The sequence below is a fragment of the Solanum pennellii genome, chromosome 2 (genome assembly GCF_001406875.1).
Source record: "Solanum pennellii chromosome 2, SPENNV200".
In the NCBI taxonomy this organism is placed as follows: domain Eukaryota; kingdom Viridiplantae; phylum Streptophyta; class Magnoliopsida; order Solanales; family Solanaceae; genus Solanum; species Solanum pennellii.
In genome coordinates, this window is record NC_028638.1 from 38,407,001 (window position 1) to 38,423,395 (window position 16,395).

At 29.1% G+C, this 16,395-nt stretch overlaps 1 protein-coding gene across 1 annotated transcript; it reads right to left on the reverse strand.

Annotated features, from left to right (window-relative positions):
* Nucleotides 1-13,647: 13,647 nt before the first annotated feature.
* On the reverse strand, nt 13,648-16,041 carry LOC107009096 (transcription factor bHLH93-like). Its single transcript, XM_015208370.2, has 4 exons — nt 15,410-16,041; nt 14,787-14,960; nt 14,493-14,660; nt 13,648-13,939 (listed from the first exon to the last, which is right to left on the reverse strand). The coding sequence occupies exons 1-4, from the start codon at nt 15,944-15,946 to the stop codon at nt 13,853-13,855; spliced, it is 966 nt and encodes a 321-aa protein (XP_015063856.1). The 5' UTR covers nt 15,947-16,041; the 3' UTR covers nt 13,648-13,852.
* Between the last annotated feature and the right edge of the window lie 354 nt (nt 16,042-16,395).

Below are 16,395 nucleotides of genomic sequence, written 5' to 3' on the forward strand. Positions count from 1 at the left end.
TTTATGTGTCTATTATATAGATTTTAAATCTCTTATGTCCTTATTAAAATTTTTGACTCCATCACTAAACGCACCAAGAGTTTATTCACCACTTTCCATCCATGACCTAATTTTTCTGTAGAATGAAAATATTGCAAAATCTACTTTTGATGATGTATATATTCTTTTTCCTTTCAGTTCCACCCAACACCACTTCCCCACCACTTGCCCCAAATTCTACTCATTCCACCCTCTCTAATCATTTCTTTGTTTTTGTCATTTTTCTTCTTTTCCTTTCACTTTTTAATTCCCTTCTCACCTTTCCCCATCACATTAGCACCTGCAGGGGATGGACGGACGGCGGATATAGGATTTTTATTTATAGGTTTGAAAAATAAAAATATGATTTTATATGTTGAACTTTATAAATTATAGAGTTAATTTTTGTTTTTTTTGTGTTTAAGAGATTCTTTTAACCCCCTAAATTTGCTTCCGAAAGCTAAATAGCATCAATATAATTTTTTTATTTTATTTACTTATTCAAATTTTGAACTATCTATACAATACGATGTCACGATCCTCATCCCCGCTTTAGTTTACTTCTCTTTCGAATTGACCCTTCAATTTGCGGAGAACCAATATAATTATTTTTTGTTTCTCTATATTCCACAATTAGGTGCACTGTCTTTTTTTCTTTTTTCACCTAAATGTTACGTAGAGATCCAATTGTATTCTCCATAATTAATTATCTTAAATGTTTGGTAATCCGTAACTTTCAGTATACATATGGACAATGGCATATTATTCAGGCGACGCTTATATTCATGTGAATCTATGCTTTTCTCTGTAGATGATGTACTAATAATATTATATTTTTGTATTTAATATACTTTTTTTTAATTAAGATTTACAAGTTTAAATTTTATATTTCTCTTTCTTTTCTTAACTATTGGAATATTAATAACCACTCTAGTCTAGAGTGGTGCACCCAATAGAGACTAGAGTTGTTATTGACATTACTTCTTGGTTTTAATTAATTAAGTAGTAATAATGTTTTTCTTTGTTGTTAATTGGATTTATTCTTTCAAAAAGTTTGAAGTTTCACAAATTGAAATTCCTAATTTTCTTCTATCCCATAGTATTTACTTCTAAAAGTGGTAAATAAAGTAGCTCACAAATGGTTTGACTAGGGGTTTTGATAATATAAGGTTTCAAATTTGAAATTTTTTGTGTTATGAGTTATAACAGATGCTATAATAAGGGTGTGACCTTTGGATCGAGCTTGTCACATAGGTTTTGTGTAACGCGTATATCTCTATTGTGTGATTTGTGAGTAATTTTACAAAAATGAAATTTGCCATATGTACACATAAAAATAGGAATTACAGATTCTCTTGTCATCAAAAATAATAATTGTGTAGCATATAATTATACTTGTAGAATAATTATCATTTTATATAATTAAAAAATTCGAAGTGTTAATTGGTTCAATATTAATATAATAAAAAAAACTGGAGATTTTATACCTCGAATTCACTTATGTGTATGACATAATTGATTGCTTATGAAATCTAATAAAGAAATGAAGATTTATATTGTTTCTAACAGACTATTTATTTAATTAAGTGGGAAAAACGTCATAATTTTGGAGAAGCAAATTGGGAACTTTTGTGTGTATATTTAACTAAATAATAATGTTAATGCTTCCGTAATGTCAGAGCTTCATAACCACTCAACCAAGTAATTAATAATTGCAAAGGTTTCAAATCCAAATTAATTAAATGCTTGAAGAAACTAAAAGATTAGTAGTGAGATTATATTCCAACTGCCCAACTTGATTACTTTTTAATGCTAAACCATATCAGTTTGTCTCTTTATGCACTAAACGCCCATTATAAGATATGCTGCCCAATTAATTATCACTCTTAGTTTTCTATAGTATATATTAAACTCCTTTATACTACTTTATTGTTCCTATTTATGTTGCATTATTTTTTAAAAATTCATTTTGAAAAAGAATTGTCAGATTTGTGGTTTAAGATTTACTTTAGATCGATCACAAATTTCTTCTTCTTTTTTTTCTCATTCGATATCTATATTAAAGCTCGATTATTTCAAATTTGTGCCGATTAAGAAAATATTCTCTATCAATGAATTTTTCCTATTCGAGACTCGAACCCTTGATCTCTGATCAAGAAAGGAACAACCTAATTTCTTTCTTTTATATATATCTTGAACGATTGTTAAATTAAACTATATAACTTAAAATTTAAAATATTATTTTAAAACGAAGGGTGGAATTTTTTAAAAGTACGGATGATAAGCAAAGTTGTTAAGGGCCCTTTTGGTGCAATAATTAATCACATGGAAGACGGACTTTTTTAAGGGACAGCTACTAGTGGGTGAATAGTGATTATCTTTATCTTAATAATTATTAGGAGGTAACCTTTGCTATCTTTTTGTTTTTATTATAATTAATCACAAAAGGGTTAATTAAGTGTCTAAATCACATTTTACATCCCATCCTATAAATTAATTATATGTAAAGGTGGACTCATCTTCTAGATGAAAATTAAATAAACAATGAACTTTAATTTGTAGTTGTGGTTGAGTATTTAACTCAATGAAATTCTTTGTATGTTATTTCGTGTTGAACCCTTATGTATATCATAAAAGGGAAATAAATTAATTGTCTTAATTTTGTTTTTTCTACGGAAGTTTTCGATTTTATGTTCCTCTCTACTTGTAACTATTTTTTAAAATTTTGGGGAAAATTTGAAAGCCTTTAACATCAATAAAGATGAAAGTCTAGGTGGATCGATGACTTAAAAAAAGGAAAAAAGAATAAAGAAGTCTGTTAAAATGGATCAATGAGGAACTTTTTGTGTAGTAAATGTGAATAACGTTCTTTTTATCAAGTATTGTTTTTTTTGCTTTCATTTGGATAGCGTTTTTCTATCGATTATTGATCTGGATTTCACCAAAAATAATTATGTAGCATTAAAAAACATATTATCAAAAATATTAAAGTTTAACTTTAACTAATACATGGACATATGGGCATGGAACATGTGAAGACGCATAAACAAAATTTCATTTGATTTAAAATAGAACAAACTTTAGCTTAAACAATAAGTGAAAAAGAAAGTTAAAATGCTGCAAGTTGCACACAATCTCATGTGTATATTTATATTATATGTATATGCCAAACTTCTTAACAAAAGTGGCACCATTTTAGCCATATAGAACACAAGATGTTGATACTGATGGTGTATATATTTTGTACGTAGCCAACATAAAGATAATACTTGATATAATGAAGTAGCTACACATAGTAGGCTAATTTATTTGTACAACATAATATTAACTTGTGCGTACTTCCTCCGTTAAGATTTACTTGTCTTATTAACATATTTATCATTATAAATTTAAAAAATATTTTAATATTTTTTTTATTTAAAATTACAAAATTAAAAAGTTCTCATTATATGTTAAACTCTCCATATATATTAAATTAAAATCAAACATTAGGGAATAGTTCTTAGTGGAAGTCCATCGTTACATATAAAAAATTGGGTTCACAATGTTTCTTTGTGTACTTAATTTAGTACTCCCTCTTATCCATTACTTTTCCAAGTTGCTCTTATGACTCGATCCGGATTCGGCAGATCACTTAAAACTCTCTCCGTCTCATTTTATATAATATAATTTGATTTAATACAAATTTTTTTTAAATATCTTTTTTGATTTATTTAAAATAAATGATAGATGTTTATATGATTACAGATTATTTTATTAAAAGTAAAATAAATATTTCAAATTTGAATTGTAACTAAATATAAAAATGTGTATTCTTATTTAAACGCTTCAAAAAAAAGTTTAATTGAAATATAAATAGTACTTACTCACAATTTTTACATTTGTTCGGCTAAGCGAACTCAAAAATAAACATATATTATTCTTATCGGATCAGCTTAATTTTCACGATTCTTTTCGAAATGACTGAAATACAATATTTAAAAGTATTTTTAAATTCTATATGATCTATCATAATCTAGGATTATAAGATGTCGTTTTATCTTCAGCAATATGTAATAGAGAAATTCGACGTGAGATGTTTTGTATATTTTTATTTTATGAAAACCTTTTATCGAATAAAAACTCTTTCTGCTTCTGCCTCGAAAATGTAGACTTGGCTTAATTAACTTCATTAAAAATAATGTATTTGTATTATAGTTTTTCTTGCTTGCTTTATATCATGAGTTGTACACTAATTAAATATCATTATCCCCTGCCAATATTAACACAAATAAATGCATGACGTGTGTTTTACATGAAACATCATGTGATATTAAGTATTTAGAATCAATTGATTAAAACTGCTTTAAGTAATCAAAGAGTTTAATCGCAATAGATTAGGATTTCAATTAGTGGGACATGCACATCCAATGATGGAATTAGGCACAGGAGCGTTACACACATTAATCTAAATTATCTCTAATTTATTTCCTTTTTGGGAACCTTATGGACTGTTAAAGTGGTATGATTAGGATTTCCAATATATCATACTCCTTAATGTATAAAATAATACAATGTAAAAAGAATCCTATACAACGTATGCTAATTTAATTAATGGCTGTAATTTCTACTTTGTTGCATTGCTCGAGATTCTTAGAAAGTGTTTAAAATTTGATTAGGGCTTACTTGAAGTAACAAGAAAGACAAGTCCAAAAGGAAAAAAAAAAGATTTTATATTATTATTAGGTGACCTTTATCTATAGTAGATAATTTAATTTATTTTTAAGATTATAAACTTTATATCTTGAAGAACTTTATTTATAAATATTATATCTTTTAAACCAGACTCCACGTCAAGATTGTCTACTCTCCAATAAAGCAGTGTTACTTTTATAGGAAAATTATATTTAATAATAAATTACTAATTTAAATTAAATGTTATAAGTATAGTTTGATTTAATTGTACTTAATAACAAATTATTGTTATTTTCGCTTTTCTCTCTTGTGGACGCTTGTTACTCTCGTTTTGGTGGCAGTTTCGTTCACATCTCTCGCTTTCACACACGCGCACACACACACACGCACACGCGCACGCACACTCACACGCACACACGCACACACGCACACACATGTTCCCCTCTCCCTGATCTAGCTCGCCACGCTCTTTTCTCTCACGTAAATAAACAGAAACTAAATGTATAAATTAATTTTATATTTGTATAAAGCTAGAGAAAAATGTTATACACATGCAAATACATATATCTTCGTCTTATATACTAATAATTATACAATAAAAATATTTTCCCGCTTAGTTTTCTTTTGCCTTTCCCTCTTTCTCGTTTTATACATACACAAGTTATATAATTGATATTTTGAAGAAAACTGCTTTCTTTTATATATGTATAGCGATTAGCGAATTATACAAAAGTTTTCTTTGTATGTGTATAGCGAATTATACAACTATTTTTTTATGTGTAGCTAAATTATATATATATATGTTTGTTATGGAGCGAATTATGTAAACTATAGCTATAGCATACAAATATAATTTTTATCTTTGCTATATGTGAAAGTTATTATGGTTCCATACATTTAAATAAAGTTGAATCAATCATTGTTGGAAAATGTTGTTGGATCGATCTATTTATAATGAGATGCTTGCTAGCCCATTAGCTTGTTTCTTTTCCGAAACACTCTAAATATAACCTATAATTTTAAGATAAATGACATAAATTTCACTAGTTTATGACTTAATTATATATCTTAAGTGACTTTTCAAAATTTATCATTCGTCTTCGAATGCATGGATCTAGCGCATCAAAATACGTATATCTAAAATACATGAGGTCAAAATTAGGTGTAATTTATTGTAGATATAGTGTATCAACGTAGATTCACATGTATATGGCTCTCTGCTCACCTCTCTCCTCTCTCGCTTACCTCTTTGCATATCTCTCTCGCTCTCCTCTTTGCATCTCTCTTACTCATTTCGTTAGATTCCTATCTTTCTCCTCTCTCTCCTCTCTTGCTCGCCTCTCACCTCTCTTCCTCTTTGACTCACCTTTCTCCCTATGTATATGTATTTCAGAGTGTTTTTGTTTGTTAAAATACATGTATTTAGGTAAATTTAACTTAAAATCTTGTAAGAAATTATTAATTAGTGAAATAATATACAACTATTTCAAATTATAGGGAGACAATATATGGATAAATATGACAAGATTGTTTGTACAAATGGGTAATTTTAATATATCATTTTGGCTAATGGTTTAACTTGTGATCAATTATAGATATGTATTTATATATATCTTTTTCTATTGAAACAAAACTTACATAAATATACTATATTAATAAAATATTTATCATATTAACATTATTTTTCACTTAATTTCTTTTAATATATTTATAATACAGTGTTAATATATATATATTACAATGAATAATTTATAAAATACATATAATACAAATTTTATTCAGAGCTGTCAATATGGGCTGACCCACTCCATCCGGACTAACCCATATAATTTTTAAATTTTCTACGGGTCAGACTGGGCTGACCCATTTTTTGTGTGGGCCAGAATGTCTAGCCCACAAGTACGTGGGCTACGGGCTTTGCCGGATAGTCCTCTTTTTTAAGAAGTATATTTAAAAAAAAAATTAAATTTAATTATAACTTAAAAGTATTGTCATAAATATCGACAAGACAATATTACAAGGTGTTAGTGTTACTACTTGTCAATCAAATCCACATATAAAATTATCTTTATAATATTTATCAAGTTTGATTTCAAGTAAAAACATAAATAGCTAAATAAAAATGTTAACATAATTGTTTTCCAAACTATGATAACATTTCATAGGTTACGACCTATGCAGTGATTCCCTAGAAACTTTAGGAAATCTATATTTCATGTATTACATATTTATAAACACAATTTAAATTTAAATTGTAATATTTCAAACTTTTAACAGATTTTGAGTTTAGTTTCTTGTTATTTTTAATACTTTATTTTATTTTTCTTTTTAATTAATTTTTATTAACCACACTGGTCGTCCTTATCTATATTTTTTTCAAGCCCCACAAATCGAAAGACTTATTCAGGTCAGGCTTAAAAAAAGGTACATCAACTAAACAACTAATACCTTACTGATACATGATATCATTCAGGAATTCATACTACATGCAAAACATGTGATACATAGCTACTACATGTATCAGTACATTGACTAAACAATGTACACACAGATTCTACATGTATCATCAAGCACAGTTTATACTTTACTACACTTATTGAATGATACATTATAATAATTTTCAAAAACTTAATGATACATATAAAATATTATGAAACACAACAAATTCACGTATCAGTTGACCATCTAAAACACTATACACCCTTTTTCAAATGTATCAGCAAGCACACTTGATTCCTTAAATATTTTACTAATTTAAACAACACCATTTTTAAGTACCAAAATACTAACCCGAGATAATGTAGGCCTAACAACAGTGTTTGCTGCTTCTTTTTTCCTTTTTTGTTGTATTTTTACAACCTTTGATGTTTCGCCATGGTCTTTGTTTGAATCCTTTTGAAGATTCATAGGATCATGCAAAGACTTTTTCCTATTTTCTTTCCAATTATCATCGTCGGAATCATATATCCTTCTATTAATTGACGGATCCATTACTATGATGTAATAGAACAATTAACAAAAACAAAAAAGAGAAGAATATACGAATTGATGATGGATTAACTATAAAAAGGGTCTGGGTTCATACGATTCAAGATTAGGAAGAAATAGTCGAATATGGATTAAGAATAAAAAGAAGAAAATAAAAAAATATGCTGGGTTGAGAAGATTCAAAATTAGGAAGAAATAGTCGAATGAAGACGATTAAGGAAAAAAAAAGAATTGAAAGTTGACGTTGGTAAGAACAAAACGGTAGAATGCACTGGAAGTTACCCTGCTTCCTGATTTTTTGAATTTTGAAATTCAAAATTTCAAAATTTGTTCTTTTATTTAAATTTAATTAAATTTAATAATTCAAAATCAAAAAGCTGATTAAAAGGTTGAGTGTTTAAATGGATAAAATTTAAAATTAAAAAACTGATTTAAGAGGTTGAGTGTTTTAATGGAGAAAAAATAGGCATTAAAATTGGTAAATGTGTATTATAGGAGAGAGAGTGTAATGTATCTAAAAACTTACACTAAAATAAAAAAAATAGGGAATTATGTAATATTTAAAAAAAGTAGGGAAAATTGGAGAATATAAAAATTATAGTTGTGTATTTAAGTTATTTTTCCTTTCTTAAATGGGTTACAAAATCATAGTTCGGCCCAATCAAATCACAGGTTAGGCCAGACCAACCCCACAATCTAGCTCATATTAACGACTCTAGTTTTGTTGATGGGTAATACATTTATGATACATTATCACACATTTTAATACAACGTGCTATTCTTATCAAACAAACATAATATATTTTAAATATATGATAATAAATATTGCAAATTTATCATAGTATTACTATGTATTGCTATAAGCGGTAATAAATAAAAATTATCGTTAAAATTGATTTTTATTTATTTAATGGTATCCATCCAAAAAAATCAAAATAAAAAGGAAACAACATTCGAAAGGACACCTAGGCGAATTCTGACAGGTTAGCACTTTCTTGATAACTCAACGGAGCTTATAGAGTAATTTTTTTTATTACTATTCTTTTTTAACATTATTAGAAAATACAGAGGTGAGCATGAATACCAACTTGTGCGCCGTATAACCACCACCAAAACCACCAGATCCATTGAAACCATCCTTCAAGGAAGCGATCTCTAATAAAGAAAAAGATATGAATCTATCGTACAATCATGAAAACAATACTCAAATGAACAAGAAGTTAGAACCATCATTCTCTCGGAAGGCGATAAACAAAGGATTTACAGACCATGGAGGTTTTTTGTAACCGTCAAGTTGTATGGGAAAATATCGCTCACAACTACCTTAAAGACAAGCTTCATAATCTATGGAAGCCCACAGAACCATTGATTCTAGTCGATCTGGGTTGTGACTTCTACATTAATAAATTTAACAAACAAGAAAACATGAACAAAGCACTCCAAGAAGGACCCTGGTTCATCATGACAAGCTTCTTCTCAGTAAGAAAATGAGAACCAAATTTTGTCCCAAATGAATCGATGGAGCATCACACGACAATCTACGAGGCTACCACAATCACCTACTAAATTCTATGATAAAGAATTTCTAGGAAAAAAATGGGAAAAAGTTAGGAAGGCTCCTTAAAATATATTATGTACAATAGCGACACTAAGAAGGCACTATGTAAGAATTTACATCCAAATCCCGATAGGTAGCCCCCTTCAAAATGAGGTCCAAATTGCTACCCATACTCGGAGATTTGTTCTCAAGGGATACTGTGCACATGTTGTGAAACGATTGGTCACGTTTTGCAAAATTGCGCCACAAAAAAAAAGGAAAATAAGGAAAACACCAGGAGCCTAATAGCAGCTTACAAAGAATCAAAAGAGGAGACGTGACATGTCGTTACATTCCCAAAAAAGAAAAAAAAGTCCAAAACGACCACAACAACTTCAACATAGAGCTACACAAAAAATGGATGACCAAAAACAGCCAAGCCCCCAGGTAAGAACTTCAGCGGCGACACCAGGTAATTTCCTCATCCCAAACACCTTTAATAATTTAGGCCATCTAAGTAGCGAAAACAATAAAGAGATTTTCGTTAATACTAACAATAATAATGTAATTAACATAAAAGAAATAAATAATCATTCTACTAACCACCACCACCCCAAAGAAATAAATAACCATTCTACTAATATATTTATCTAATTTTAAAAAAAGTGTTAAAATGATATGAGGTGTCTAAAATGAACAAAGTTTAGTTTAGATGTCTAAGTGAAAAATTGGTGTCAACTTTAGGGGGTCACCTATGGGTTAAGCCTTCTATTTTATGAGCATTTATAAAGTTTCATTATTGTCTTGTTCCATCAAATTTGTCTAAAATGAACAAAACTTAGTTAAAGTGTCTAAGTAAAATTAGTGTCAACTTTAGGAGACCACCAATGGGTTAGACCTTCTATTTTATGAGCATTTATAAAGTTACATTATTGTCTTGTTGCGTCAAATTTGTTAGAGAAGTCATATATTAGTTTTATAAGCATTTTCTTATTGGCTAAATCGAAAACTAAACAATTAAGGAATAAAATGATAAACCGAAAAATGATTTAAAAAAAAGGGCAAACCACATGAATCACACTAGTTTAAGTCTTACTTACTCAGATTCCCAATAGTTTCACATATCACTTCCTCTACCATATTTCATGCTTAGGATACAAGACTAAGAATTCATGAGATACGTGTATCTGCCAAAATTTTAAATTGAGATACAAAATTATTTGTTTGAATTAATTGGTTGTAACTAATTTCCTTAATTAGAGAAGTAACAGAGGATTTTCACATGTATATCTTGGTAATGTAATTTTGTTGATTTTAAATTATTACTCTTAAAACAACAAATTCATTAATTTGATATATCTATTATCAATATATGATGTATCCAACAAACTAAACACTTAGATACATGAGTATCATACAAGTACATTCATATGTATCGTAGATTTATCTAGCATTAATTTCATGTATTTGTTATACATATCTAGTATTAATTTTATGTATCTTTTTATATATACCTAATATTAATTTCATGTATTTTAATACGTATCTAGGATTAATTTTATGTATCTAATATTGATTCGATGTATCAGGCATCAATTGCATATGTTATATCCAAAAACATGTATCTCGAATAGATAGTAAGCATATACATCTAATTATGTGTATCTGTTATATCCAAAAACATGTATCTCGAATACATAATAAGCATATACATTTAATTATGTGTATCTAAATATGAAATGTAGTTGAAACACATAATATTTAGGAAAAATCATGATTATAGAGTATCTGTCGTATCATTAATATCATTGTGTTGTCAAAAATCATGTATCCAAAATTTAATGGTGGATACATATACATGTTCATATATCCTACTAAAAATACAATTCGAATCTTAATTAAGATTACTACTTATTGGATAACATATTTCAATGGCTATATCAAAGCAGTATTGCTACTACCACATCCATGATACAGTGACCAAAGAATGCCTTAGAAGAACACCAGCAAACAACTCTCTACAATACTCTCTTTGATCCTTTTACGTTGTGGCATAATATAATTAAATCTAAGATTCAAAATTCTTCTGGAGACAAACAATCAAGATGCACTCTAAATTGAAAGTTTTTTTTGTAGTAGTTACTTTGATTTGATCTCGTTATAAATGAACAATACAGAATAATATTTGGGTTCATGAGAATTTATCGGCAATGGTGATGATATCTTGAGAAGAAGAGAGTAGAATAGCTATTGTTGGAACAAAATTGTACGTTGAAATTCTTGAATCAGAAAGGAGAATACATAATTGAGTGATAAATATGGGAGGGGAGAATTAAGAGATAGTGGTTGATTTGGAGTGAAAGAGTTAATTAAGCAGGATAATTAATCAATCCTAATTTTAAGGGATTTGGGTATGTAAATATATCTTTAAATATTATATTAATACATGGTATAAAATACTAAAAGTAATATATGTAATTGTTTGAAAGTAAAGATAATGTTAGTATATATAACAGTGATGTATGTCTAATAAGATAGTTTATTCTAAAAAAATATCTTATTAGTTTGGTAATTGATAGCATATTAAGAAATCAAAAATTAATAATGCATAAAATCAAACCGACCGATACACACCCCTAGATGAGTACTAATTTGGTGTGACAAAAGAGCAAAGATAAATCATATATTACTATAAGTGGGAAGATTTTAAGTTTAAAGTTAGATTACGAAAATGCCCTTCACCAATTTTCAAAATTAAAAAATCTCCACTAATTTTTAAAATTAAATCAATAATAACAATTAAGCTAGACCAAATACATGATTAGATGTTACAACTTACCATTTTCCATTTCTTAATGAATTTGATTGTTAAAACTTTTTAGCTTCTACCATTAAACACATTCATGCACAAACCTTTCATGTACTTAATTTCTCCCTTTATAAATTGGATAAAAACTATTAATCCACCACACTTTGTTTTCATCATCTAATAGTTCTTCGGTGAGGAGTATTTTTTATTGGTCACTATTTTTCTTATTCATTTATGCCTTCGTTCATTTTTTATTTTCATGGTTGTTGGAGAAACATATAATCTAATAGTTCTTGTAATATTTTTTTATTGGTCACTATTTTTCTTATTGGTTTGTGTCCTTCATTCTTTTTTTTTTATTTATTTTTAATGATTGTTGGAGTATTTATATCCCAAGAAATTTCAGCCTTGGGGTTTAGTTCTAACCTTACTAGTTGCTCATCATTCACCAAAAAATAATGTTGATATTTAAGTTATAGGCAAAAAGTAAACACTATAAAAAGTTTACTTTATATGCACAAAAAGACATATAGGAGTACGTCAGACAATGTCGAGCAATTTTATATCTTGGACCTATATAAATTATAACAGTAGCAGAGGTCAAACGTGCAAGACACGTTTCCAGAACTAGTTTATTAATAAATACAATGCCTAAAATTAAGCCTAAGAATACATTAATTGAAAGGTAGACTTTTAAATTACAAAATATTTATTAAATGAATTGTATAGTTGCGGATTATAGTTTTGACTTAATACATAAACATAACCCTTAACTTGGCTTCAACGGATAACTATGTCCTCCAACTTTGATTGTACACAAGTAAGACACTTAAACTTACATAAAATTGAATAAGTAGATACATATGTCCTACATGACATAATACATGTAGGATACAGAATTGACATGTAAAGTGTCATGTAGCGTAGGATAAATGTGTCTATTTGTCAATTTTTATACAAATCTAAGTGTCTACTTGTGCATACGCCTAATATTAAAGGTCATAGTTGTCAATTGAAGCCAAGCTAAGGCTCATTCTATAATTTTTTCAAACTATAATTATAAATGGCCTTCATAAGGGATATCCTGATTTTTTTTTTTAAATCCGCTTAACACACGTTCTAAATTTTGGGCATAAGATAGGCTTTAACGATATTTAAGATAGTAAACCTATCCAATTGACAAGAATTTATGCAAAAGTTAGAACTTAACCTTCTTAATTGACCAAACATTTTTAAAGATATAACTTGGGTTTGTCGCCTATCATGCAAAACAATATTAATCTCGTTATAATTTGTATGGAGAAAGTGTTTGACATGTGGAAGGTGTAATGGCTCAAAGTAGAAGCCAAAACTGAATTTTGTTGCCTCCTTGTGAATGTGTAAGAGAGTTGTCCCTTTCTACTCTCCAATTTCCAGTAAGTGTCTTGTTCTTTTTCATAACTACTCTATGTAGGGCAGCCCTTAACTCCGTCTCATCGATATCAGACTTACTGTGAAACTTCAGTAGCTACTTGCACTGCCTTGTCTATGACAACACATATGGGATTTCGGCACAACACAATAGTTAAACCAACCATATGAATGTGAATTCGAGTTAGTTAAGACTTAAGGACATTGGATGGAAAACCAAAAAGGGACTCGTAAATTCATTCCCTCTGAATATCATTATTTTGACACAATTGACAGAGGTATGATTATATTAACTCCATTTAAATACTCTAATAAATGAATCAAGAAAACTGACATTATTAAAACTTGCAATATTCTTTGAACAACAGACAAAATGTCCTTGGTTGGGGATTATTGTGCATCTCTATATCATTTGCCTAAAGACATCTTCCTCCAAAGCCTGCTGTTTTGAACAAGGTTTGCTTTACATCTTCACCGCTCAAAATTGTTCGATGCTCCCTTGCCTATAAAAATTCCAGAAACAAAAGGTGAAACACTAATTCAACATGCTCAAACATCATGGAACATCTTAAAACAGTCGCTAGAGTCTAATCGATCAATTATGTCTCGATCTCAAATTAATTAAGGCTAGTTATGTGAATCCTTTGTATCCATTCTGCTTTAGTTCATGTGATTGATCATAATTTCAGCTTAACCTATCACAACTTTTTTTAATTTTATCACAATATGGACTTCAAATTCATGATTTGTACATCTTAAATGATTCATTTAATTCAAATACAAGATTCAACCCAAGACTATTGCATTCTGTCAAACTCATACCGCAAATGATACATTTGCCATGAAAACAATGCACTAAGTTGGGATCTAAGGAAGGGGCATCAAATCATATTAGACCTATTATACGTAGTCTCATCTTTCATTTCACTACAAACTCTATTTCCATGGTTTGAATGCACAATAATTTTGACCGTTGCACCATGACTCCCTGTCCTAAGTAACATACGTCATTAAAAAATTTGGTTTCTACTTAGTAATAGAGCGACCAGATAGTACCTCAGAACAAGAAGCTTGCAATGAGAAGTCACTGAAACAGCTGATAACACATTGTTGTACATCAAGCCCAAGAGCTTCTAACGTGCTCACTGTCGATAACAACAACCCTGGCTTTGCACTGCAACAGATCTCGATTCTGGTGTCTGCATTTCTCCTTTCTACCTCAAACTAATATATTTTCCACCCAACATATAAGTGTCAAACAAATTACACACACAGACATAATCAAAGTCTCTTACAATTATTGACAAAATGTTAACTATGAGACATGTTAGCTAGTGCAAAATTTTGTACCTTAGGAGGCTTTTTAACAAGTGCTTCATTTGGCTTCAACTCCTTGAAGTTTCCTACGAATTTAATATCCTTAATTTCGTCTTTCACATTATCATCTTCACGCAATGTATGGATTTTTTCTAAAAGCTCCTTCATGTAATCAATTGCGTCTCCAAGTATAGATGTTCTGTCCATCTGCTCAATCAATTAAAAGAACTAGATTCAGTACAACAGGGCACAGGAAGCACCATAGTATATAACACCCACAATCTTGGTTAAAGAGAAAATTCGATAGTCAATTTTAATTAACATTTAACTTATACATCCATTAACAGATTAAAACATACTCCGTGTAATCCACGAGTGATCAAATTTGTGGATAATAGGATGTACACATACCTTACGCCTGCCTTTGTAAGGTAGAGAATACCGTATCACATATACGGTATTGTTACACGAATGACTCACCTATACTCTTTAAGCTGAACTGATGTAGTAGATTAAGTACAATGTAATAACTAAATCTCATCCCAAATTGGGTAAAAGTAGCAACTATGGAAAAAAACAACAAACTTAATAGCTAACGAACTGAGTTACTAAGATTTTTCGAAATAATTAGAAAGAAAGAAATGAGGAAAAATTACCTTACTAATCTTAGGAACAATAGATCTAAGCATAGAGAGTCTATCATTGAGTCTCTTTCTTCTCCTCCTTTCTGCCATTAAATTTTTTGAAGGCTGTCCTTCCATCTTCCTAATTTTACTCTTCTTTTCTCCCACATTACCCATTAATCTTGAATTTGACTCTTCAACTTTCACATCACCAAAGCTATTCAACTCTTGTTGCAAACCATGAAAATCACCAGGATTAATCCCACCAAATTCTTCATGATTTTCCACAACACTGTAGTCATCAAGTAATGGTGTACCAGTAAAAGAAGAATCTAGAAATTGATAGGATTCAGGTGAAGTAAAATTAGGAAAATTAGAGTGTGAAGTAGTAATTGGGGGTGAAATTAGCCCCAAAAGTGAAGAATTTAAGGCAATAAATTCAGGGTTTTGATAAAAAGGTAGTGGTGATTCAAAAGTCCATCCATTTCCATTTGGCAAAAAATCATTCAAACTTTCTTTTCTTGGAAGAGCTAATAATTCCTCCAAAATATCATGTTCACTAAGCTCCATTTTTTTTTTCTTCTCTCTTCAAATATCAAAAAAGTATAATATAATGTTGAAGGAATATGGAGTACTACTTTAATAGAGCCCTTTTTCTTATACGGAAGTCTTTTTTTTATTGAGTTAATAATAATAATATCACCTTGAGAATAAAAGTAGACCTACTTTTTATTTTATTTTTTACTTCTATACTCTTGTTTTCCGCTAACGGTATTTTAATAATTTGTAATTTAAATTATTTCAGAATTATTGCCATATTAGTAATTAAAGAATTAACAATATATTCATTATCGTCTACTACACATTAAGGGAAATAATTGAAGTAAATGACATTGATGTAGTAATATAGTATTAGATAAACTTATTATTTTAATGTGATTTTCATGGAAATCTTAAATTAGAAAGAATTAGTATTCAAATCCTCGTATTTTGAGAGGTTTGACTCATTTGTTTAAACA

Excerpts from the sequence above, each read along its gene's own strand:
- LOC107009096 (XM_015208370.2), bottom strand. The coding sequence starts at position 15,946 with ATGGAGCTTAGTGAACATGATATTTTGGAGGAATTATTAGCTCTTCCA. Across the intron at positions 14,961-15,409 it reads TTGTTCCTAAGATTAGTAAG|ATGGACAGAACATCTATACT; the intron begins GTAATTTTTCCT and ends TTGATTGAGCAG. Across the intron at positions 14,661-14,786 it reads TTGTTAAAAAGCCTCCTAAG|TTTGAGGTAGAAAGGAGAAA; the intron begins GTACAAAATTTT and ends AAAATATATTAG.